This window comes from Microcaecilia unicolor, chromosome 3, assembly GCF_901765095.1.
Source record: "Microcaecilia unicolor chromosome 3, aMicUni1.1, whole genome shotgun sequence".
Classification (NCBI taxonomy): domain Eukaryota; kingdom Metazoa; phylum Chordata; class Amphibia; order Gymnophiona; family Siphonopidae; genus Microcaecilia; species Microcaecilia unicolor.
The window spans coordinates 140609773-140637366 of record NC_044033.1 but is presented as its reverse complement, the minus strand read 5'-3'; the positions used below and the strand labels follow the sequence as shown (position 1 = coordinate 140637366).

At 40.9% G+C, this 27594-nt stretch overlaps 1 protein-coding gene across 1 annotated transcript in view; it reads left to right on the top strand.

Annotated features, from left to right (window-relative positions):
- Positions 1-27594, top strand: part of HEATR5B (HEAT repeat containing 5B) — a 226389-nt gene that overhangs the window by 42468 nt on the left and 156327 nt on the right. The window contains exons 6-8 of the mRNA XM_030196394.1: positions 5657-5828; positions 12709-12866; positions 14028-14277. Of these exons, the coding sequence (XP_030052254.1) occupies positions 5657-5828; positions 12709-12866; positions 14028-14277 (580 nt within the window). The remainder of the gene's footprint in view (positions 1-5656; positions 5829-12708; positions 12867-14027; positions 14278-27594) is intronic.

Sequence of the window (27594 nt, the reverse complement as noted above, 5' to 3'; positions counted from 1 at the left end):
GAATTGAGCTTTAATATCTACTATAATAAAACTCACCCTCAATGTTCTGAGGACACTGATGTCACTGAAGCCAAGCCCTGACTTCCTTTAAAAAGGTTTGAAGGTTCGTGGTGGTGAAGCCACCAAAATCGCTCTGGGCCCCGCCCTCGAGGACGGAGCAATGGCAGAAAAATGAAGGGGTTGGCAGGCAGGGAGGGAAGCGGGGGGGGGGGGGGGGAATCGCTCCGGGCCCCGCTCTCGCGTCAAACGTCATGATGTTGGGGGCGGAGCAATGGCAGAACAACGAAGGGGTTGGCCAGGGAGGGAGTGGGAGTGGGGGGGCGGTTGGCGACGAAAACCTTGCTAGCGCCCGTTTCATTTGCTCTGAAACGGGCCTCTTTTACTAGTACTTTAATATTGCTCTTTTCACTCTTATGTTAACAGTCAAACTCTCTTCAGGTTCAGTGCCTAGTTTTCTTTAAACTTTTCAGTCTTTTTTTTTTATTTTTTAATGAATGACAATATGATAAGTAATATTGTACACCAACTTGAGTGAAACGGAAACAGATTATCCATTGCTTTGGCACTGTAATTATTGAGCATCTAAGGCTACCCTTAGAATCAAAACTATATAAAGGGGAATGGTCCTACTTAACTTTTTCTGAGAAGTTCTGAGAGAAAAGGACATTTCTCTGGTAAGTGAACATTATTTTGCTCTGTGCTTTGGGGGCACAGGCAGCTCCTTGTGACTCTGGGCAAGTCACTTAACCCTCCATTGCCCCATGTAAGCCGCATTGAGCCTGCCATGAGTGGAAAAGCGCGGGGTACAAATGTATCAAAAAAACATGATTGGGGTTTAAAGGAGGAATTGTAGGTTATTGGTAGGTAGAATAAAAATATAAAAAAAGCAAAAGCAAACTTTATCAACTAGTCTCCATACTCTTTGCCCCCTAGTTTTAAAACTTGAACTTTGTACTACAGCATTAACTAGCAGGCACAGGAGAGTCTAGTTTAGTCTTCAGTCCCTTCCACTCGCCCCAACTCCCATCTACCCCTAGCACAACTCTTTGAAAGCATTCCCTGCTATGCTGATCTTATATGCCTTCCTCAGTTCTTTATCCTAGATTCCCCTGAAGAGGTCAAGTAAAATAAAGCACATACAGAAAATATATAGATATGAATAAAAACAAACGCCAATGCGGAGCAAATTCCTGAGTCTCCTGAACTGCGGAGATTCTACAGGACTGGCTCAGAGATACACTTCAGCCCTCTTCTTTTTATTGGTAAGCAATCAAAGCCACATCATTAGATTCAGGAACCAATCACATGTTATCAGCATCATATGGAAAATATTACTCATTAATCATTACCTTTCTTATGAAAGTTCAGCAGAATCATGGAAAATTGTTGTAATATCAGAATATGTCAGCAGTTGTCCATCCAATACAACCAAAACGTTGTCCATCCAGCATATTAGTAACAAATCTGACCACCCCCTATATTTTATCTTTCTAATTCACGTGTCAAGTGTCTGGTCAGGCAACGGATCTTGAGTCACTTAATGCTGACAAAGCTATGATTTTCCAAAGCAAGCTATAATTAAATTTACTGATCATGGACACAACCTAGTTCCGTGTTCTTAATCATTCTGCTAGCCTCAGCTGTTGATTTAGAAATATGTGTTTTATGTCTAGCATCTATTTCAAGTTATTGCAACATTAGCTCAATTTCCAGTGAATTATTATTATTTTCGTTGCTGTAAGCAGAATCATCTAGCTGCAAGCTTTTTGTCTTCCCTGATTTAATTGTTACATTAAATTCCTGGGCAGCTCCTCATAATCATTTTCAGCCCAGACCCGGGGGTCTCTATTCTCAGACAGATTTTCCAGACTATCATCTTCATTTATAGTCAGTTAATCTAATTAGCATAACAAGAAAGGAGTGGTCTAACAGTTTTGATTACATTTCATTACTTTCTAAGAAGAAAACACTAAATAAATCACACATTATGCCATACAAGCTAAAGACTTTTTTTTAAATATTAGACTAATATCCTTAACTAGTAAAAAAGGCCCGTTTCGTAACGCAATGAAACGGGCGCTAGCAATGTAATTAGTTCCTGCCATTAATGTTTCCACGGTTGTATTCTGAATATAATTGCTGTTTACTGTGTAAGATTTCTTTATATACAATATTTTTTGTGTAAACTGTGTTACAATGTGGTAAAAGTTTTCCTTGTTCAGGCCCTTCAATCAGTTTAACAATCACATCAGAAGAGCTCCTTACTCGTGAGAATGCAACATAGAGTTGTCCATGTGAGAGACTGAGTGACAGTTTGTTTTACAGACAGTGTAAGAGAGAGATACACAGAGTGATTGAGTGTGTGTGTGTGTGATGTCTGTGAGTGACAAAGTGATTAAATGTTTGTCTTCCCTTCTGTTCTGTGCACTTGCCACCACTGATGTTCATACCTCCCTGTATATGATTGTTTGTTAGAGATTCAATCCACTCCACTTCCCTCCTCCAAGTTCCGTTCTGTCTGATTGGTTCTTCGTTGACAGTGAGAGCCAATGAAACGCTGAGCTACAGACTTATGAGCCCTACACTGCCACAGTGCCATGGAGTCAGCTTCAGAATGTTGGAGGTGCTTTTTATTATATAGGATACCTTAGCAAGTTTTAAATTATTGAAAAACTCAAAAATACTAAGATGGAGACAGCAGTCCAGCTGCGTGAGGGGTGCTATCCTGTCTTTTGCGTTGAGTGTCACATGTATGATTATCTCCCAGTTGGTGAGCAGTTATATGTGTGTACCCAATGCAAAGAGTTCTTAGCTCTCAAAGAACGGGTCCATTCTCTTGAGGCTAGAGTAGCAGACTTGGAGGAACTGATGGAGACAGAGAGGTACAAAGATGAGACCTACAGGGATGTTGTAGAGGTCCCACCTCCTGTCGCAGCCCCTGTGCTGCCTTGCAGGAGGGAGGTCTAGAAGGAGAGCCATCACCTTGGTGAAGTAGGAAGTACTCCTGTACCAGGACCTGCCCACCAGGGGATACACTATCCTCTCGCCAGGCCGCCGAGAGGGGGACGGGGGTGCGGGCAAGATTCCCCCAGGCCCAGCCTCCAAGGGGGCACGGCGTCAGGGTCTATCTCGCTCCTGATCCTGACGGGACCCGGGTGATTGCATCCTGACAGGAACAGGAGATAGAATCTGGCGCTGGGGCCCCCCTTAGAGGCTGGGGAGGAGCAGACACAAGGCTTCGGGGCCTCTGGTTTGGCTGGTGGGGATCCCCAAGCCCCGCCAGCAGAAGCCTTCTTCTAGCGCTGTTCTCCGCTGCATCACCTGCCTGCATCAGCTTTTCCCCTCACGTCTGAAAAGGGGCTTACCTATCAGCCAATTTTTGAGAATTTGACGTAATTACTCCGGTATGGCTCAGTTTGAATTTCATGCTATGCAATTAAAAGAACATTTGAGGTCTAGGGGTTATCCCCATTCTGTGATAAAGAAATCATATTTACTTGCTGGATTTGCAAATCGGGAATTGTTGCTTCAATATAAAACTAAAGAAGCTGAGGACAGATTGGTAGCAGTACTATCTTATAATCATGGATCCATGTTTGTCACCACCTTATTGTGTAAATATTGGAAGGTGCTATCTATTCAGCCCTGTTTTCGGGAACAACCGATAATAGCATATTGGAGGGGTAAGACTATTGGAGAGATACTGTCGTATAGATGAGTGGATTATGAACTGTCATCTGAGTTATGTGGTCATGTCTACTATTACAGGGGTATCGTGGAGACTAATACAAAAGTAACACAATTCCAGCCAATATTCATATATTGGTGCAATATTCAGTGGGTAAAAATGGAGAAAAAGCCCTCAGAAACCTTTGGTGAAATACCAGTGGTTTAGTGCGAGGTTATACAAAAATTTTTTATGATATAACTCACGCAACAGTTCTATCATAGGGCAAAAAACTCCACTTCCCAGACCTTTGCTTAAGTCTCAAAAACTTTCAATATTCTTCCCAGACCGTTATACGAGTCTCAAGGTCACAAATTTGCGATTCAACACTGCAAAAAGCACTTTGTTCCTGATGAAGCCATGTTTTCCGGGTGAAACGGTGGTCCCCGTCGAACAGTTATAGAAGAGTGCTGACTTAAATCATAAGCTAAGTGCTATTCTATTTCGTGTGTTGTTTAGCGCACAAAAAAGACTGCTTTAAAGTTGCTTGCACTGTGTGTTAGAACCTTGAGACTCGTATAACGGTCTGGGAAGAATATTGAAAGTTTTTGAGACTTAAGCAAAGGTCTGGGAAGTGGAGTTTTTTGCCCTATGATAGAACTGTTGCGTGAGTTATATCATAAAAGATTTTTGTATAACCTCGCACTAAACCACTGGTATTTCACCAAAGGTTTCTGAGGGCTTTTTCTCCATTTTTACCCACTGAATATTGCACCAATATATGAATATTGGCTGGAATTGTGTTACTTTTGTATTAGGTTACTTTTTTTACTCCAGCCACGCTGCATTTGTTCTATGTGATTTCCGTATCGTGGAGACTCCCTGGTACAAATAGGATTATTAGCTCTCAAGCCAATTTCACTTGTGATACCAATAACATAGTCTATGCTATAATCTGTCTTTGTGATTTGATTTATATAGGACGCTCATTGTGTCCTATTAAAAATAGGTTAACTGAACATAAATTCCGCATTAATACTAAGGCTGTATCAGCTCCGATTGTACAACATTGGATTGATAAAATGCATCATGTAACTGATATTCATTGGAGAATTATAGACACTGTAATGATGGGTAGGGAGGGTGGTGATGTGTCTAAATTGTTGAATTACAAGGAACAGCGGTGGATATTCACTCTCGACACATTATATCCTAAGGGTTTAAACAACCAATTGGATTGGAGTTCATTGTTGTGATGTATCAGCCAGTGATTGGCTAGAATACTCCTTGTTCTCATTGGGGGATCGTAATATAAACGTAATGAGAATACACCGGTGTTGTCGCCATATGTAAGACTCTTGTTGATGTCGTTCAACGCAGTAAGTGTTGTGTATTTTTTATGATATGTTTGTTCTTTAAATATAAAGTTGTAAAAAATGTTTGAAATTTGGTATTGTCGGTTTGCCCTTATAGTGGACCGAACCATGACACTGCAATAGCAAAACATGCCGCATGTCGGCCAACGGTCCTTACATAGAGTAATCAAGTGGACTTAAGTTAAAGAAGAATGAAAAACTTGTTTTATCTATGAATGTTTTGAAGTATTGGGAAAATAAAGAACTTTGGAATAATTTTAAGTTGCTGGGCCATTTTTTTTTGATTATGGGATATTTACTGATTGGGACAAATTATTTAACATTTAGGAAACAGTAAAAGTGATATTTATTTCAGTTGGTTTTTTGGGGGCTGAGGTTTATAAGAATGTGGGTTTTTACAGGATGTATAATGTTCTACAGTGTGGGGTTTTGAATGATTTGATTTTATGTTTTAATGTGTACTGTTTATTTATGCTTAATTTAAACCTTATAGGACACTATTATTGAATATATAAGACCATGTAAATCCTTTTAAAATATAATGAAATGTGTGAAAAATGAGCAATAATTGACAATACGACAAAATTTCCGATTCTGTTGTCTCTTCTTATAGTGTCTGCAAGAACTACAAAATGAAGCTGTGTTTATGTGGACAGCTGAACTGGAAAATTTAGCAACACTGTGCTTCAAGGCCTTGGAAGGCTCCAACTATGGAGTAAGAGTGGCAGTGTCAAAGCTTTTGGGAACAGTCATAGCTACAGCATTAATCCCAAGGCAAGCCACAGGTAAGTAGTTTTTTAAAATGTTTTTGTCTAAAGCATGGGAGAGATATCCTAGGTAGTTTCTTATTCAGCTTTATTTTAATGGGAGTTATAATCATCTTTAGTAGCTGGGGAGGATTGAAATTGATATTAAGGTGTCTATAGTAAAACACATTTAACTTAATGAGATTATGTGGTCCCTGATATTTCACTGACTGCTGCGTGGCAAATAGCCTATTGAGCTATATTTCCCAAGATGCATGATAAACACAGGCCTGGTATTGCAGAGGTTCAGGTGTCCATCCTACAGTTTTTTCTGAATTTCAGCTAGCAGATGATTTACACATCCCTCCTTGTGCCCCAGCTGTAAACACTTTTCCCTCAGGCCAGAATTCTCAGCCCAATGAATGTTGCAAAGAAATTACATATTAGGGTCAAGAATATCTCTGTCTAGGAGAAAAATAATTCTTCCCCCCCCCCCCCCCCCCCCCCCCCAAATAAATTCACAGAATGGGACCAAATTTGGCTTTGGAAGAAAGATTGTATTTTAAAACCATATTTGAAAATGGTGAGATTATAGGTTCTCTTTTCTCTCCCACCCCACCCCCACCCCCCCAAAAAAAAAAAAAAAAAAAGGAGTCCAGTGAATTTCTGTGGGAGAAGAAATTCCAATGTCTTTAGCATATAAACTTTGATACACTTCAATATCACAAGGACTTGTTCCTTTTTTCTGCCACCTCTCTTTTTGACTGTCCCAAGCACTGAAAATTATTTTTGGAGGTATGCTCTGCATGCTTTCTCAACCAAGCACTCTCCCAGTTGATATGAGCTGCTAGGCATCTGCCTGTTCTGTAAGCTCTTCACAACTAGACTACAGTTCTTACTGCCTGCTAGGGCTACTATAGTTCTTTATGTGTCACTGTGATATGTGCAGATAACACTTAATCAATAAGGATAGGTAAAATATACTTAAATTTTATTTGCATACAGGAATATATTGGTCGCTGCTTAAGGCATAGCGTAGTTAGTCACCAAATAATCAGACAAGGTAGCACCAAGTATTGCAGACTCCAAATCCCTCTCTCTGCCCAGTTCCAGAACAAGAGGACTGAAGAGGCCAAAATATTAAGCACAATGAAAAAGAGAAGCAGAAATCCAAGAACAAAGGTGCCAAAAAACGGACAAAAGCACCAAAAGCACAGCAGGATATACCCTTGGCACTGAACAGCCATAGATTGGCCATCTGCCAGTAGGGAAATCCATGACCATGTAAAGGACAGAAGGAAAAAAAACTGCTTGCCGACCACTGAACCATGAGGCCTTTCTCTCTCTGCTTTATCAGATGGGAAGGAATGTGGAAAATCTGCTTTTTTAAGTGATTTGGCCTAAAACTTCTCAGGTTTAAACAGAAATATGTATTTAGGTTTATAAACAAAGTAATGTTAGAATACTATGCTTAATTTTACCTAAATTACTAAGATAATTGAATATACAGTAAAACAATGCCATGCCTAGACCAGGGCTCAAACCCCAGGCTCTAGGTCTAAGCTTTGCAGACCATGACATCGCCTAATTTTTTTTTTTGTGCATGTGGTTGTGGTCGTTTGCAGGAGAGTTGTTGGACACAAGGAGGGGTGAGGGGCAGGAGAGATGCTAGACTGGCAGGAGAAGGAGGCAAAAGAGAATCTGGACCTGGAAGTGGAGACTTGAGCACTGAGCTCCATAGGGTCCATGTTTAAATTTTGCATTCTTCCCCTTGGTTTCAGTTGTTTGTGACTCCCCTTCATGTCTGTAACAGTGTACATGCACAGGATGTCTACCCAACAGCGTCTGGATAAATTTAAATTTGCTCTGGAGCCTGGACGATTGACGAAGGTCTCGTGCTGACAAAACAGGAGCCTGTGCGCTAAAGATGACAGTAGATCATAGATTCGGAAGACAACGAGTTGCTTACCAGCATTTGGAGAAGGAGAGGAACTGACTAAACAGGACGTGGTTTCAGACACTGCAAAGTGACTCGAAAGCGGTGCAGAATGATATTAAAGCAGCACTTGCGAAGATCAGGCTAGATGTTCAGAACCTCGATGGTGGAGGACAGAGTGGAAACACAGGTGCAGGATTTGAAGGATGAGGACCACTGGTGCTTGCAGAACTCTCTTGCTACTTCTGACCTCCTGGAAGATCTAGAGTATAGGTCACGGCGCTGCAATCTGAGATTTAAGGGTATTCCTGAGACTGAGCCTTATAAAGTGCAGGCAAGTGGTTGCACAGGTTTATGCATCTTTACTGGAGGGGTCCGACTTGATTAGTCATTATGATCCTTCTAGGGCTGTGCAGCTGGTCAGAGTCCATAGGAGCTTGGGTCCTCTCAAGTCTGGGGCCCCTCGGGACATTATTGTGTGCTTTCACAATTTTCAGATCAAGGAGGAGGACTTCTGCACAGCACGTGGTCAAAAGGAGATAGTTTGAGACAATTGCAAGGTGTTTTGTTTATTAGGATCTGGCGGTCAGGACACTGGCCAAGCAGAAAGAACTGTGAGAGGTGACCAGCTATTTGCAGTCGACTAACCATCGTTATCTGAGAAGTTCCGAGAGAAGAGGATATTTCTCTGGTAAGTGAACGCTATTTTACTTTGTGCTTTGGAAACTTAAAGATTGGGGTTTAAAGGAGGAATTGTAGGTTAGTGTTAGGCAAAATAAAAATATAAAAAGCAAATTTATCAACTAATCTCCATAGTCTTTTCCACTCAGTTTTAAAAACTTTGTACCACAGCATTAACAGAATTTAGCAGGCACTGCAGGATCTAGTTTAGTCTTCCTGCCCAACACTATGACAACTCTTCATTTATAGTCAGTTATTGTAATTAGGGTAACAAGCAAGGAGTGCTCTTACAGAGTTTTAAATACATTTCATTACCATCTAAGAAGGAGAGAACACTAAATAAATCATAAAATATACTATATAAACTAAGACACTTTTTTATTAGACTAATATCCTTAATACTATAGCAAGTTTTAAATTATTGAAAAACTCAAAAACACTAAGATGGAGTCAGCAGTCCAGCAGCGAGAGGGGTGCTATCCAGTCTTTTGCATTGTGTCACATGTATGATTATCTCCCCGTTGGTGAGATGTCATATGTGTGTGCCCGATGCAAAGAGCTCCTAGCTCTCAGAGAACGTGTCCGTTCTCTTGAGGCTAGAGTGGCAGACTTGGTGGAGCTGAGGGAGACAGAGAGGTACATAGAGGAGACCTACAGGGATGTTGTAGAAAAGTCCCACCTCCAGTCTGGTAGCCCCTGTGCTACCTTGGAGGAGGGAGGTCTCCTAGAAGGAGAGCATCACCCTGGTAAAGTAGGAAGTACTCCTGTAGCCAGGACCTGCTCACCAGGGGATGTACTATCCTTTCGCACCGAGGATATGTCTCCAAGTGCTGCCCGGGAGGGAAGGGTTAGGACAGCTGTTACAGCTGTTGTAGTTGGTGATTCGATCATTAGGCATATTCTTCCATTCTGTCTATTATTGTTCGTATTGTACTGACATCATATTTCCAAGTTCACCTCATTTATTGTATTTATGTTTATATTTAGCCATTTTACTATAGTTATATTTAACTTTCTGTAAGCCACATTGCGCCTGCATGAGTGGGAAAATGTGGGATATAAGCAACAAATAAATAAATAAATAAATATATTAACACATTTGTAAGTTTTATGTTAAACTGGACCTGCTGTGCACTGCCAAGCTGTTCATAAAGGTAGTTAATAAATCCCATTAACTAAATAAATAAAATTGTTTGCGATCTATTGGCAACAGTGTTGTGGTTTTGGAATGGTTTATTTCATTCCTAGGAGATTGGAATGGTTTATTTCATTCCTAGGAGATAGACAGTTTTAGGTAGTCTTAAAATCAGATAGATCAGAAGCTTTTGATTGTCCTTGTTAATCTGCTCGTGAGCCCTTGTCCCCAGGCCGAGGCTTAGGAAGGACCTTGGCCAAGTCCTACGATAGACCAAACAAGCGCTAAGCCATACCACGGCCACAAAGCCCCGCACACTCAGGACAATCAACAAGCACCACCAGAAAAGGGAGATAGACCACTCAGGCGGGCCTCACTGCTGAACTGGAACCAAGTCATACACTAGGGAAGGGAAAAGAACAACGAGGGGTCCCCGAAGAGACTGGAGCTCATGCAACGCACATAGCGCTAGCTAGTGACACAAGGGAAGGGCGACAGACAAAAAGCTAGCAGGTATAGACTACTACCAGAGGGAAAGAATGCAAACAAAGGCTACACAGAAACACAGGTAGTAGAGGGCAAAGCCCACAGGGGAAAAGGGAAAGCCGGGGACAGAATGGGACACTGAAGACACGGACTCTACAAGAGCGAAGCTCCACAGGAATGGCTAAACAGGGAAAAACAGGCTGAAGGAAAAGGCTGCTCTCAAATAAAGACAGTAAAGAAGCAGGCACACAAGAATACCGAAATGGATAAGGCAGACACCAGAGAAAGGCTGCCTAGCAGAGGCAGGGCTTACAGAAGGCAATGCCAAGCTCTGTACATAAAGGGTTAACACTGAGGAAAGGAAAACGTAAACAAACAGGAACCATTACAACAGACAGGCTGCCAACAGAGGCAGGACTTACAGAAGACAAATAGCAAGCTGTGCACAGAAAGGGTTAATTCTGAGGAAAGGGGAACTAAATAAACAAAGCAGGGACGAGCTTACCACGGACAAAAAAACACCAGAGCCAAGCAGAGGACAGACCCAGGTGCAGTGTAGTGAAGCAATCAAGCACACGCTGGTAACAACCAGCACACACAGAAACCACAAGCAGCGAGAAGAGCAAGCAAACTCCTACGAATACACACTGTGCTACAAGCACAGACTGAGGGGAATCGGGCTCAGCTGACAGGAATCAACGCTAGAGCATAGGCTGTAGAGAGAGGTAAGTTTAAATAGATCTGACTTCTGACGTCTGCTGCTTCAGACATCAGCTCAATCCCTGACAGGCCAATCAGAAGCGAGTCCCAGTCATTCCCCTGCCTGTCTCAGCAGAATCATAACAGTCCTGCGGGAGTGCCTCAGGGCTTGGTGTTGTCAACTATGTTATTTAACATCTTTATTCTGCCCTTGTGTAGATTATTACTTTGTTTAAATTTATTGTTACAATTATATGCAGATGACATACAATTTCTTCTTCCCATAGATCAGTTTGTGGATGTTTTAAAAAAGCTAAAACTTTATATTCTATTCAAAGCTGGATGAAAGGAAATATCTTAAAACTTAATATATCTAAAACACACATTTTATTTTTATCTAGTTATCCTTTTGTAGATATTCCTTTGTGTTTTATTATGGATGATGTGAAAATTCTTATTCTGTCTGAAGTTTGTAATCTTGGGTTAATTTAGATTTCTGAGTTATCAATGAATCCCCACATTAAAAAAATTATCAGTATAGTGTTTTGTAAAATAAGAATTAAGAAGTTGTGGGATTTATTGACTTCTCCTAATTTCAGGCTTGTAATGCAAAGGACCTTAATGCTCTGTTTAGATTACTGTAATGGTTTGTTATTGAGAATTTCACATAGTTTACATAAAGCTTTACAGATGGAGGAAAACTTGACTACCAGAGTCAACTTGACTACCAGCTATACCCACATCCCTCCAATTTTGAAAGATGTATGTTGGCTTCACATCAAGTACAGAATTAAGTTTAAAATGTTGTTGCTGGTCTTTAAAGTTTTGATTAACTTGGTTTCTCCATTGTTTGCAACAAGGTTAAGGATAAATCAACCATTCTAGACCCTTAAGGTCTGTGTCTAAATTTTTGAATGAAATCCCTTCATATCGAGTGATTAGATTAGAAGAGTACCGCAGTTCTATATTTAAAATAACAGGACACAAATTATAGAACAGTTTATCTTAACATTAAGGAAGGTTGAGACCAAGGAGGTTTAATAAGACAGGAGACCGCATGAGCCTATCTGGCCCCTTATGTGGGCTGATTCTTGCCGCCATATTGAGTGACCCAAAACATTTGCAGATGCTATTGAAAAACAATAGCAAACTTGTAAGTTTTGTATTATTTTATTAAACCATCCTTTCTGAGGAGGAAAATTGTTGGGGGGTGGGGAGGTTGGAAGTTTTTGAGGGGTTTGTTTTGGATACACCAATATGGCCACTGCTGGGGGAAACCAGCTTCCACCTTTTGATGTCGTGCCATATTCTGTCTTATTTAACCTCCTCGGTTGAGACCCTTGGTGCATTTAAAAATAACTTGGTGATGCTGTTCGAGCAGGCATACGGGCTGCAGTATCAATATTACATTGTTTGAAGCATGACTTTACTACATGTATTATATACAGAAGATTGTAGGATTTTTATTTTCAGTTTTAAATTTTAAATAGTAACTTTGGAGAGTAAGATCATATGTTCCACTCGGTATGATTGTTATCTGGAAAGAGTGGACGAATTTGCCTTGTTTTGTTTTTATATTTTGTTCTCATGGAATGTATATGGTTTTTATCGTAACTCGCTGAGGATTATAAGCTTGAGCGGGATATAAATATGAGAAATAAACTGCTGTGTTTGTTGAGTCATATTAAGTCAAATAAACATTCCTATGTACCTTTGCACATCTTCAAAGGGAAATTACAAAAGAACCCATAGATTTTGCAGCTCAGTGGGATATTAATATTACTAGGCCCAGAGTTCAGAACTGAAGAATAAAACAATGGGAAAACGTATATGTCTTGCTGAAAAGTGTATGAAGCAAGTTAGAGAGTCTTTAATGAATCGGAAGCCATTTTCTAGGCAACTGCTACTTTTAAGTTAGCTTTTCAAAATTAGTGATACTATCTTGTATAAAACTCAGTGTTTTCTGTGTCTTTTTCTTACAGTGATGCGGCAGAATGTAAAGAGGGCCACACTGGAGGAAGTCCTGGAGCTCATGGCCACAGGATTTCTGAGAGGAAGCTCTGGATTCCTGAAGAGTGGAGGAGAGATGTTGAAGGGCGGTGGCTCAATAAATCGAGAAGTACGAGTTGGTGTCACACAGGTTTGTAAATAAATAAAACTCTACCTCATTTTGTTAAAGTTTGAAGTTATGATAATGCAGAACCTGTGAGACTATTTGAAAAGAAATATGTAGGTCTTTATTTGCTCCTGGTGTTAATTTTCAAACTAATAAAATTGTAGAAGCAAATGGGAGCAACAAGAGATCCAAAGAGCAAACTACACAGTATGGTTTAGGTATCATACAGCATCTGTTATTTGACTGTTCTTCCATTCTGTTTATTATGGCATCATTTGTATTGTACTGACATTTATATTGCTCTGTAGTGCTGTTAGATGTGAATATTTGTGATACTGTATCATGTTAGTCTTTATTAGATTTCAATTTGCCATCTCCGAGTTTACTTCATTGATTATATTTATGGTTATTTGGCCTTTTTACTATTGTTTTGCAGTTAACAAAACAATACATTTTATGTTAAACTGCATCTTCTGTACACTATCTTGGGTAAATCTTTTCATAAAGGAAGTTATTAAATCCTAATAAATAAAATAAGTGTATGATTACCAGTGGGAAAAAAACAAAACTGAAATGGATATCAATTCAAGCTCGTAGTATAGTAAATCAGATGGATTTTTAAGGATGCTAATCTATGAGAGCCAATTTGGAGTATGTTCTGAATGAGCTGGAGGTATATTTTATTTATTTATTTACTACATTTATTTCCTGCCTCTATCCAAGGCAGGTAACAATAGTCACATACATAGTTTTCAACAAATAACAATCGCTAAGCATATGAAGGAAGAGTAATGCTTCTATATCATTTCTTTCCTTCCTATAAAAGAACAGTTACTTCCCTTTAAGAAAAAAAAAACTGTCAGCAACATAAAAATGTAGATTGTAAAGCATTGTTAGTGGGGGAAAAATGTGCGCAAATTCTTTTTCGTGGGTTTTAAAGAGTCTTCTGCTGCAAAAGCCTTATTTTCCATAAATACAAATGTTTTCACTCTGCAGTCAACATGTTTTATATTTAGTATTCTCAACTATTTAAAGGGAACTTTATAAACAGCATAAAGGAGGAAAAAATGTTTTTAAAGGTTAACCTCCAAATTGCTTTTTATTGAATTTTTGATGATATGATATTCAAGAATGCTCGCTACTGCATTATCTTTGGTAACAGAGTAATTTTGTCTTTGATTTCAGGCATATGTGGTTTTTGTCACAACACTTGGAGGTCAGTGGTTAGAGCGCAACTTTGCTACATTCTTGTCCCATGTACTAGATCTGGTATCCCATCCTCGAGCAATTCAAACGCATGTAGAAGCTGTCTACTCACGCAGATGTGTGTCCTTTATCCTGAGGGCTACTGTAGGGAGCTTGCTAGGGGAGAAAGCACAACTTGCAGCTGCGAAAGAAATCTGTCAAGCCATTGGGAAACAAATGCGATCAGTAGGTAAGAGATTTTTTATTGTGCACACCTACACTTTATTTTTCCCAAACTTTATCAAGTCTTTTCAGTCATATTGACATAGAATTCTTCCAGAAAAATGAAGATTGCTTTGAATCAATTTTTTGATTGTGCATGTTCTTTAATCTTGTTATTAGAACATTCAGTTAAGCAACTAGCTTCTAGCTCTTCCCACATTTGTATTAAAAGGTTGCCCCATCCTCTGTAATAAATTCCTGGCCCTTTTCCTCAGTCCTGCTAAGATTGAGCCACTTTGCTTTAAAAAAAAAAATAAAGCCTGAATTATTATTATTTTGTTTTTGCCTTCGGCTTTTAAAGAATCTATGGCTTCTGTACTTTCGATTTTTCGCCAATGAATATTTATAAAACTAAAAAAAAAAAAAGCCCTTATAGATGTATGACTCCCACTTCTCCTGGCAGAAAATGTCTATACAGAAAAGCACGATAAAGTGGCACATCTCCTCCATTGGAAACTTTGTGAGGATAACAATGTTACTGCATTGATAAAGCACTGGGATCATGACCCTAAGACAATTCTGAAGAAATGAACAAGTTATTGTCACCTAGGACATTCCATTCTAACTAATAAAAAGCTGGTCGCAAGGAAAGCAGACATAGAGGCATATTTTCAAAGCACTTTGGGAGGCTAAGTTCCATAGGTTTCTATGGAACTTTGGGAGGCTAAGTGCTTTGAAAATGAGCCTCATAGTGGTAAAAGAGAAAAACACCAGAATGACATTAATCATAGAGGCATCAGTCCAAAGTGATTATTTTTGTGAATCCTGTGGAGAAAAATGATTTCTCTGAAACCAGTATAAATGGAATTAGAGACCAAGAAAATGTAGCAGAAAGATGCAGAAATATTTTCCCATTTTTTTTGGGTGCCACAAGCTTGATTAAAAGGAATTTTCAATTACCATCTAGATAGATTGCCTATACACAATGTATCTTACGAACTTTAGAAGCAAACTCTCTATGGCAAGTGTTAGCATTAAATTTAAGACACTGTGATCATACTCGCATACCTTTGCTTAGGAATGACTTTCTTTACTGTCTCGGTGTGTGCAAAACTAACCTATTTGGAGACATTGCCCCATATTACTACATTATCCCTTTCCTTGCCCACTTTGGATATCCTGTTCTGTCTTTGTGTGTGTTTCCATGCTGATGATTCTTCAAATGCACAAGTTTTTAGTATTTCTTTCTCTTCCTTCTGCTAGCTCTGTTGTATAGCTATTCCTTATAAGTATCACAGCTAGTGGTAAAAGCTCAGAAAGAACAAAGATAGGGGTTTGAGAGTTATAGGGACAGGACTGAGAGAAAATTGAGAGACAGGCTGATGAGATTCAAGTGGTAGGGCTGGGGTTTGTTGAGGTGGTGGCAGCGGGAACAAATGGAATATGAGTCATGGTACTGGATATTGGAGGGAATGTTAGACTTTTTTTAATGTCCATACATTGTTATGGTAATGTGTATATTTGATTTAAACAGAAATTGGTACCCAGCAATTGTATTTGTACTGAACAAAAATGGTTAGAGAGTCATGTATATTATCATAAGCCAATTTCTAGGCAACTGCTAGTTAAACACGAGTTAGTTGTACTCTCATTAGCCAAAAGAATAGCAACTAAAGAATAACTAAGAGTTAGAAGCCCTACATATAAACTGATGTTTACATCATTTAGGGAGTTTTTATACACCTGCTTGAGCGCAGAAAATGACTGGGTTGGGGAATAGGCACATAGAAGCAAACAGCACGTACTTTTGAGTAGTATATGTATAGTTGTTCTTAGCGGCAAAAAAATGACATTCCCAGGAATGAGACCAGCACTTATGTTAAAGATGATGGCCAGATAGGTGGCCATGGAGACAACTAGCCCTGGGACCCAGAACTGGATTGGGCTGAGATCAAATAAGGAGCGCAGACCCCTGATCACTCTGGGATGAGCATGGAATGGAGACGGCGGCAAGGGCCTAGCCTAGCTGAGAAGATGTAGGAACCACAGTTGGAGCCGAAAAGGGCTCGGACATACCCATGGGCATCCTCGGACCATGTTGGGAAAGGAGAGCACCCGGCCAGAGAGCACTGCTGACCACTGTTCCACTACCCTATGGACCCGAGCAATCGGATGATGCAGAAACAGAGCCACCAACGACGATTATGCAGCGCACAGAGCACTGTGCAGCGCTCAAACAGCTAAGGCACTGACTTCCCCTGCCATACGGCTGCCATATCCTTAGGGAATTCCGGTGCCAGAACTAGCACCGCACGTGGTGGTCCTTGGCAGGGACGACAGTGAGAGCACGGCGACCTAGGACCAGGTTGATGGAGAAGTCCAACGGCAGAAGTGAAGACTGCTCCTGACCAACAGCCTCCCTATTGGAGCCTATCATCGGCAAGGTATGGCAGAATACAGACAGGATGTCAGCACTGGAACCAGCGCCAGACCCGCGGATGATCACACGACCCCCTAGAACCAAGGCCGGGGAGAAACTAGGGAGTCGACTCAGGAAGGAACTCATGTATTGGAGTCTGTGACAGCCAGCCCTTGAGCTGCAGCGGCACTGCTTCCAACATGGACACTGCATCCAAGTTGAGCATCGCAGCCTCCTGATGAGAGTGGTGCCTACATGAGGGGACAAGTCGTGGGAAATCAACAACCCAGGTAGAAAAAAAAACTGCAGGAAAAACCTCACAACTAGCTAATCTAACCTGGCTGGGTGATACACAGATCCTGAGAATAACTATAGTTTGATTCTCTCCTTGTGCCTTAGCATAGTTCAAAATGGCCAATATAAGGACATGGGTTTTCTATTATATGAATATGATAATAATATGGATAATTGGGTTACGAGCTGCCTCACCTAACGAATGGAACAAAATCCCTGTACGCATTTCTGTTAGACGATGCTCCCATCATCAACTGGAAGAGCCAAATTACAATCCTCACAACAAACCAGAGACCAAAAAGTCTGAATAACAATCAACATGACCACAATCTCAAAATCGATAGACCACACAGACAATTACAAACTGTTAAGCACACTAGCATCAAACATGATACATTCGTTCTAATTCCCATATGATATATAAATGCGAGGTTGACAATTAATATGTCAGCGATATTTAAAGATTGAATAGAAACAGAACAACTAGGGTTACTGTTCATAACAGAAACATGGCTGCACCTTAAAGACAGCCCAGTATTGCTTGACCTACGCCCAGCAGGATATAAACAATACATATCAACAGCACTAAAAAGAAGGGAAGTGGGGTTGCTTTAATATACAAATCCTTCTTCACAGTAGAGCCTGTCGCTAAACATATATCCTCTCTAATCAAACGGAAGAAAACTACAAATGAACTCCCTAAGTCCTTTATTACTAACACTAAATAAAATTACTTAGGATAAATCAGACCAACCATCTATGCATAAAGCAACCAATATAACAATGTTAGAAAATTTAAAGTTTTACATTTTTAAATTGTGCTCAGTCCATATCCATTACACCCATAGCGTCCCTAAGGAAAGCATGTGGTAGTGTTTAGATGGAACCATCATAGCACAATTTATGTTCCACCTCCTTAGAGTGTATGCGCACACACACCTGCATCTACTAGTTATAATACAACTTTCAATTACTGATGTTTCAAACCCATGTGGTACAGATCACACTTAAATCAGCTATATATGTCTTTACTTGTGCACAGTAGTTCTTATCGTACCTCGGGTACAGAAATATTGGACAAGATTAAAAAAAGGCCTGGACCTTATGGAAAATTGGGCCACAATTTTCAAACTCGTTAAATAGAGAAAGAACCAGGAATTTGGTTCTATCTAGTCTGCACAACCCCACATCTCACCAAAAATTTACAGTCAACCATCAAACATATCAAATCAAAATACAACTAAAAATATTGGGAATTATTCTTGATAAGTATCTATCTGTGGACAGTCGAGTATCAGCAGTCACGTCAAAATGCTTCAGAACACTATGAAAACTGAGAAGGATTAGAGACTATTTTCCTAGACAATCATTCTAGTTAATGGTGCAATCGATGATATTCTTACAACTAGACTATTGTAATGCAGCATATGTAGGGTGTAAAAAAAAACACACTAAAATTGTTGCAAATCGTCCAAAACACGGCAGCAAGACTGATATTTAAAAAGTCGAAATATACAAGAGCAACTCCACTGCTTGAAATGTTACACTTCTTTCCAATCAAGGTAAGACTATTCTTCAAAACTAGCATCCTCGTTTTCAAAATACTGTTTGGAATGTCTCCTGAATATATGATAGATCTGATTTAACTATCCCCAAGAAATGCAAGCCCAGAAACCAGAAGCTACCTACTTCTTCACTTACCCAACTGCAGAAACGTAACTTACAAAACAATCTACATGGCTGGATTTAGTTATCTGGGCTCAAAATGTTGGAACTCAATACCCAAGGCCACAAGAAGCATTACTAATTATTTTCAATTCAGAAAAAAACTGAAGACCTACCTTTTAAAAAAACATTCTATAGTTAACTATGGGGCTCATTTTCAAAGCACTTAGCCTCCCAAAGTTCCATAGAAACCTATGGAACTTAGCCTCCCAAAGTGCTCTCAAAATATGCCTCCATATAAACTACCAATGGTCCAAACCACTTTGTAACTGTAAAACATTACTGTAATTTCGCCTAACTGTAAATTGTAAGCCACATTGAACCGAAACTTGTTTTTGGATAATAGTGGGATACAAGAATGCATAAATAAATGTGTGTTGTTTAGAAAATATACACATATTTGCTAATTCTTACTGACACATACATGCGCAAACTTATCCTGCATCTGAGTAAGGGTAATTGTGAGCTTTCAGGTAGCCAATACATAACAGTGGGCAAAAATGCTGCCTTTGTAAAGTAAGTATGACATGTTTGCCTGTGTGCCTTTTTTGCCTAGATGTCCTGTTCTTTAATGGGGCCCTTTTACTAAAGCTAGTGCATCCTATTTTATACCTATGGATCACATGGCACTTAGCGCACACTAATGTCCGTTAGTGTGTGCTAAGCTTTAGTAAAAGGGCCCCAATGTGTTCAAATCCTGGCATGAATTTGAGGTTTCATGACTTCCCTTATGTCATTGTTAGTGGGATTAAGAATAATGCAAGTGCTTTTTAAAATTAAAATACAAGGGGGTGTATACATTTATGCTTAGTATGTTTGCAGTCTAAATGGGTCTTCCAAGATGTTAGTGGATGCTCACTAAAATTGAATGTGTACCTGCATATAAATGAGGGAGCATCAAATATGAGCTGGAATTGCAACCTATGTGCTTCCTCCCCATGGCAATGCAACCAAGCCGGGGAGGCAATATACATGCCTTAGAGACATGGAAGAAGTATTTAGTTGAGGTTTGGGGTTTATCTACCTCCAAATTACCTCCATTTAATAAGGTGTACTTTCTTCCATTGAGAGGAAATCAAGGTCCTTGAAGGAATGATAAATTGGATATTTCTTTGATTTTGGAGTCATCTAGCGAAGAAGTTCAGGATAGGTCAACATTACTGGATAATTGTGTCTTTGAACAGAACTGGAGTTCACTTATTTTTAAGTAGAGGAGTGTGGTAGCCGTGTTAGTCCACTCTTAAGGTTATCAATAGAAATCAAACAAAATAAAACATGGAAAAGAAAATAAGATGATATCTTTTTTATTGGACATAACTTAATACATTTCTTGATTAGCTTTCGAAGGTCGCCCTTCTTCCTCAGATCGGAAATAAGCAAATGTGCTAGCTGACAGTGTATATAAGTGAAAACATTCAAGCATTACTATGACAGTCTGACAGGGTGGAAGGAGGGGGGTGCCAGCAGGGTTCCCACGCCTGCTGGTCAACATTTTACAGGACCAGGACACTGTACCAATGATTTCACAGTGAGAATCCTCAAAGGTAACTTTAAAACCATACAAGAACGTAAGACCTTTGAAGTCAGAATGATTGAATATTTTAACACCCAACAGAAAGGACTTAACAAGGATCTGGGGTTCCTAGCCCATTATAAACCATAAAGCTGTATGTCTCTGTTGATCACCCTCCCCTCACCTATCCACACCCACCCTGTTAGAATATCAATGATATGCTTTGATGTCCCCATGCATACTTCCTACCCACCCCCCTCCTCCCACCCTGTCAGACTGTCATAGTAATGCTTGAATGTTTTCACTTATATACACTGTCAGCTAGCACATTTGCTTATTTCCGATCTGAGGAAGAAGGGCGACCTTCGAAAGCTAATCAAGAAATGTATTAAGTTATGTCCAATAAAAAAGGTATCATCTTATTTTCTTTTCCATGTTTTATTTTGTTTGATTTCTATTGATAAACTTATTTTTAAGAAATCTACATTTTGGGGGGGGGGGGGCGGAGGGACAGAGAATATGGTTTTATCTGGAAAGGCATACATTGTTTCATTCTATGCATCAAGATACTTTGGCACTGGAGGGGGGGGGGGTATCTTTTCCTTCACTATCCTTACAAGTATATGGTTCATTATGGAGTTAAATATCTGTTCTTTGACCCTGAGCAATTGCATTCCTCTCTTGATTGAAAAAAAGTGTCTGCTGCTTCAACTACCCAGGTGCTTACAAGTGTGTTTTAAACTTTATCTTTATTAAGCTTTTTAACAAACATAATTTCACATTTATGAATGATAATACACAATTTGGAAATAAATTATATAGACAAGCAAATATTTTTTTAAGTTTCAAATAGTTATCGACCACAAGAATAAGAAATCAATCCAAGATGTAAGATTAATAATATAATCTAAAGGAAATAAACATACATTGTAAATTATAATAATGAAGCGTCACGTCCCGAGCGATTCACTCGTGCTTACAAGTGTGGATAATGGAGGCGGGTATTCTGTGTTAAGCCTAAAAATGTAATATTTTCTTCTTCTTTTTGATCTCTATTCTTTCTTCAATCCTGTCTCCCCCTTTATTATATTGGGGTCTGCTCTGGATGAAGAGAGGTATATATTTTTAGATCCATTTCTTTGACATGTTTCTTTATATATTTTTATATATATATATATATAGAAAAACAAAGTGGGAAGTGGACCAATGACTTTAGGACTTCAAGACTATGGTGGTATGAAAGAGAATAAACTTTATTGTAGACTCGACACAGTACTGTGATTCGGCCACAGGCCTGCCTCAGGAGTCTTAAGCGGTGTAAAAAAGTTTTTGAATTACTAGTTCGTCTTGAACACTACCGGATGGTAGTTTTCACTAGCAATAGCAATTGTTCCTCCTCTGGCCAATATGCCGGCAAGCTCCGCCCACTGCCTTCAGCCCAGATAATGGGCCAGATAGGATCATGCCGCCTCCTGTCACTAAACTTCCTTGTTCGCAACTAATGAACTTCATTACCCAGAAATCCTTTGCAATCTGCTTAAGTTCAAGGGTCTGGGACCAAAGAAATACATGCAGTTAACTGGAGCGTGCACTTAACCGTTGTGACCCGAAGAAGCTTGACATCTGATAAACATATGTACAGTACTGTTTATTATATGTACAGTATACAGTCTCCGTTAACTGATGTTAGACTTACTTGATGTAATCAGTCATAGTCCTCTGTACTCTATTGTGTCTGTGAGTTCCATAGACTACGTCTGCCAGACGGTAAAAACTGTCATAGCACTGACATCCAGTGGCCTCCAGATAGGCCCACATGGTGTTGAGACTCTCCAGCGCTCTTGCAAAAGTGACAGGTTGTTGAATTTTGTCTGCATGTGCCTCTCTGCTCATTTCATCATCTGTTTCATCATCAGCCGTTGCCTGCATGTAGGTGCATATCTCGACATCAGTGCTGTCGTCAGCTGTTTGTAGATCGTAATCACAAGCTACGTAGTGATGAAACTCCTCTTCAGTAACACAGGCTGGGATGTCAATAGCCTGTTCATCTGACGCGTTTGCAACAGCTGCATCTGTTTCGTCCCTCTCCACATCCCTAACAAAGCTTGCCTGCTTGTAGCAGTTCACAATTGTTGCCTGTGTAACATGATTCCAGGCTTCTTTCTGCATATGTAGGGAATCCAACAGTGATAGATTACAAGCCAGTTCAATAGCACGTTTATCCTTGCCAGTCTGGTCATCCATAATGCTCATTAGATGACGTAGCACAAGAGCCCGATAATGTTGTTTGAAATTGGCTATTATGCCCTGATCCATAGGTTGGATCAGAAAGGTAGTATTTGGTGGCAGGAAGACCACCTTGACGTTAGACAGCCTGACATCATCACTGTGTGCAGCACAAATATCACAAAGCAACAAAATCTGACGCTTTTGTGCCCGCATTCTAGTGTCTAACTTCTTTAGCCACTGCTTCCAAATTTCCCCAGTCATCCATGAATTTGCGTGAGCCTCATATGACACAGGAAGTCGCTTAACATTCTTGAAGCAACGGGGCTGTTTGCTTTTCCAATGACGAGTGGTTCCAACTTCTCACTCCCATCCATATTGCAGCAAAGGAGGATCGTCAGTCGGTCCTTCGAAGTTTTACCTCCTGTAGTTTTGGCTTGTTTGAATGCAAGTGTTCCATCAGGAATCGCTCGCCAGTAGAGACCGTTTTTGTCAGCATTGAAAATGTCACGAGATGCAAACTATTTCAAGATGGTAGGAAGAATTGAAACAACCCAATTTTCAGCAACAAAGTCATCAGCGTCTTGTTTTTCACCTTGCTGTTTCTTGAATTTTATGTTGTTCCTCTCCTTCCATCTTTCCAACCATCCAACAGTGGCTTTGAATTCAGTTAGTCCAAGACTTTCAGCTAGCTGATTAGCTTTCTCCATAAGCAGTGGACCACTGACAGAAAACTGTCTGCTCCTGCCTTGAGAAAACCACCGAAGAAGAGCATCTTCTACCTCCTCAGCTTATCCCGCCGGTTTTCGTTTCCTGTGTGGATTTGTATTGTTTTGCTAGTCTTCCAGAAGCTGGTGTTTCTGCTTCAAGATAAATGAAATTTGACTGGGATTGACACCATATTCTTTAGCAATAGATGCTTGACTTTGTTTTCTAATTTTTTAAGAACTTCTATTCATTCGGCCAGTGTTAGTCTTAAAGTTGCACGAAAACGACTCCAGTGTACACTCTAACAACATTCTTTCATTTATTCTGCCTGTGGCAGTTAAAGGGGCGGTAAATTTGAAATCTTGTTGGTTGTCGTGTGCCAATCGGCTTCCATATTCCGTGCACACGTTTATGCGGAGTGTTTCCTGCAGAGGAGCGGTCTTAAACCATGCATATAAGCGAATCGTGCACTTATCAGTGGTGCGCTAAACCGGTTTGTCCCCATAGAAATTGATGGCACCAAAAACGGAACTGAAGTACGGAATGCAGTTAAACAGAGCATGTGCTTATCCGATGTGCACTTAAATCGGTAATGGCGAACCTATGGCACGCGTGCCAGAGAGGGTAGGTGGAGCCCTCTCTGTTGGCACGCGCGCCGCTGGTCACCTCTCCCGAGACTTTCAGCCCTCCCACCCACCTGGTGTCAAGCATTCCTCCCTCCCTCCCACCCGACACCAGCCCGCACGGCCTCCATCCCTCCCTCCCTCTGAACACGAAGAAATGTAAAAGTCTTCCCTTGTCCGAGTAGGCGGCGTCAGCATCAGCAGTAGCAGCGAAAAGCGTGCTGCTGGTTCGGCGCGTCTTCAGCCTTCCGTCTCTCAAGCTCTCCGGTCCCGCCCTCATTTCCTGTTAGGGCGGGACCAGAGGGAGGAATGCTTGACACCGGGTGGGAGGGAGGGTGCCCTGGTACACGCCGGGTGGGAGGGAGGGAGCAAGGCCTGGTGCTTGGGTGGGTGGCCTGCCTGGTGCTTGGGTGGGAGTGCTGGGTGGGTGGGTGGATGGCATGGTGCCTGGTGCTGGGTGGGAGGGAGGCTTGGGTGCTTGGGTGGCCTGGTGCTTGGGTGGGAGGCCTGGTGCTTGGGTGGGAGTGCTGGGTGGGTGCATGGCCTGGTGCTTGGGTGGGAGGGAGGGAGGCCTGGTGCTGGGTGGCAGGCCTGGTGCTGGGTGGCAGGGAGGCTTGGTGTTGGGTGGCCTGGTGCTGGGTGGGAGGGAGACCTGCCGCTGGGAGGGTGGCTGGAGGGGAGGGCAGGGGAGAGAGGAGGGTGGCTGGACATGGGCGGCTGGAGGGGAGAGGAGGGTGGCTGGACATTGGTGGCTGGAGGGGAGAGGAGGGTTGCTGGACATGGATGGAGGGCAAGAAATGAAGAAGAAAGGAGGAAAGTAAAGAAATAAATGGAAAGGAAGCCCTGGAAGTGGAGTTAAGAGAACAGATAGAGAGCAGCGGAATCAGCGACTAGGATCAATATGGATAGAAAAACAAAATCACCAGACAACAAAGGTAGAAAAAATCATTTTATTTTCATTTTAGTGTTTGGAATATGTCCAATTTGAGAATTTACATCTGCTGTCTTATTTTGCACTGGGTATACTGGAGCTGTAGTAACTTACAGAAATGATTTATAATGAAAGAAAATCATGTTATTTTTTTCTCCTATACTAGTATAATATTTTCAATGATGTCTGTTTATATGCGCCATGGCTGGTGTAAGGGGGTGTGGCTATCATAGGGGTGGAGTCATATGTGGTGACCCCGCCCATAATGAGTACCGGCACTTCGCGATGAGTAGTTAGATTTTGGGTTGCTGTTTGGGTACTTGGTCTCTGAAAGGTTCGTCATCACTGACTTAAATGGAGTGCACTGTGTATGTGTGTGTGTGTATATACAGTGGGGGAAATAAGTATTTGATCCCTTGCTGATTTTGTAAGTTTGCCCACTGACAAAGACATGAGCAGCCCATAATTGAAGGGTAGGTTATTGGTAACAGTGAGAGATAGCACATCACAAATTAAATCCGGAAAATCACATTGTGGAAAGTATATGAATTTATTTGCATTCTGCAGAGGGAAATAAGTATTTGATCCCCCACCAACCAGTAAGAGATCTGGCCCCTACAGACCAGGTAGATGCTCCAAATCAACTCGTTACCTGCATGACAGACAGCTGTCGGCAATGGTCACCTGTATGAAAGACACCTGTCCACAGACTCAGTGAATCAGTCAGACTCTAACCTCTACAAAATGGCCAAGAGCAAGGAGCTGCCTAAGGATGTCAGGGACAAGATCATACACCTGCACAAGGCTGGAATGGGCTACAAAACCATCAGTAAGACGCTGGGCGAGAAGGAGACAACTGTTGGTGCCATAGTAAGAAAATGGAAGAAGTACAAAATGACTGTCAATCGACAAAGATCTGGGGCTCCACGCAAAATCTCACCTCGTGGGGTATCCTTGATCATGAGGAAGGTTAGAAATCAGCCTACAACTACAAGGGGGGAACTTGTCAATGATCTCAAGGCAGCTGGGACCACTGTCACCACGAAAACCATTGGTAACACATTACGACATAATGGATTGCAATCCTGCAGTGCCCGCAAGGTCCCCCTGCTCCGGAAGGCACATGTGACGGCCCGTCTGAAGTTTGCCAGTGAACACCTGGATGATGCCGAGAGTGATTGGGAGAAGGTGCTGTGGTCAGATGAGACAAAAATTGAGCTCTTTGGCATGAACTCAACTCGCCGTGTTTGGAGGAAGAGAAATGCTGCCTATGACCCAAAGAACACCGTCCCCACTGTCAAGCATGGAGGTGGAAATGTTATGTTTTGGGGGTGTTTCTCTGCTAAGGGCACAGGACTACTTCACCGCATCAATGGGAGAATGGATGGGGCCATGTACCGTACAATTCTGAGTGACAACCTCCTTCCCTCCACCAGGGCCTTAAAAATGGGTCGTGGCTGGGTCTTCCAGCACGACAATGACCCAAAACATACAGCCAAGGCAACAAAGGAGTGGCTCAGGAAGAAGCACATTAGGGTCATGGAGTGGCCTAGCCAGTCACCAGACCTTAATCCCATTGAAAACTTATGGAGGGAGCTGAAGCTGCGAGTTGCCAAGCGACAGCCCAGAACTCTTAATGATTTAGAGATGATCTGCAAAGAGGAGTGGACCAAAATTCCTCCTGACATGTGTGCAAACCTCATCATCAACTACAGAAGACGTCTGACCGCTGTGCTTGCCAACAAGGGTTTTGCCACCAAGTATTAGGTCTTGTTTGCCAGAGGGATCAAATACTTATTTCCCTCTGCAGAATGCAAATAAATTCATATACTTTCCACAATGTGATTTTCCGGATTTAATTTGTGATGTGCTGTCTCTCACTGTTACCAATAACCTACCCTTCAATTATGGGCTGCTCATGTCTTTGTCAGTGGGCAAACTTACAAAATCAGCAAGGGATCAAATACTTATTTCCCCCACTGTATATATATATATATATATATATATATGTGTGTGTGTGTGTGTGTATGTGTGTATATATATATATATATATATATGTATATATATATATATATATATATATGTGTGTGTGTGTGTGTGTATGTGTGTATATATATATATATATGTATATATATATATATATATATATATATATGTGTGTGTGTGTGTGTGTATATATAAATAAATAATAGGGTGATTTATTATTTGAAATTGTTCAGCCGAATAAGAGAATACCTAAACATTTTGAACAATAAATACCTGGCATGAAAGATAGTTGAAGCAGTTAATATGATGTAGTACAGGTAAACAGCTAGTAAGTTACAAGATTTTACCAAAATTATACAGCAGATAAACTGTGGGACTGTTTTACTAAGCTACACAAATAAATGGCCTTAGCACGCCCTAACACAGGACTTTTCTCCATACTAAGCCCATTTCTTGCTTGGCCCATAAAATAACCATTTTTCCATTTGTAGAATTTCTTGCCATGTGCTAATGCTAGAATTAGCATGTGGCCATTTAAAAATATTAACGTGGGATCTCTTACTGCCTCCTATTTAGGAGGTGTTGGGGCTCCCATGTTAAGTCTGCATTATTTAGTTAGCCTGTGCTAATATCGGCCTGTTAGTTGAATAAAACTTACATGCCCATTCTCCGCCCCTGACACACACCAATAAATTAAAAAAAAAAAAGTGCTTAGTACATACAAATGGAAAACTAACACAGAATGCTTAAGTGTGTCCTATTTTAGACCATTTTGCCTGTGTTAAGTGCATGTTGGTGCTTAACACAACTTAGTAAAAGGGCCCCTAAGAGGCATACAAAGGCAAAGAATGAAAAATGGGGAAATTCTGAAATCCATTGAGGGTCATTGCAAAGCCAGGCACATCTGGCAATCAGTCAGG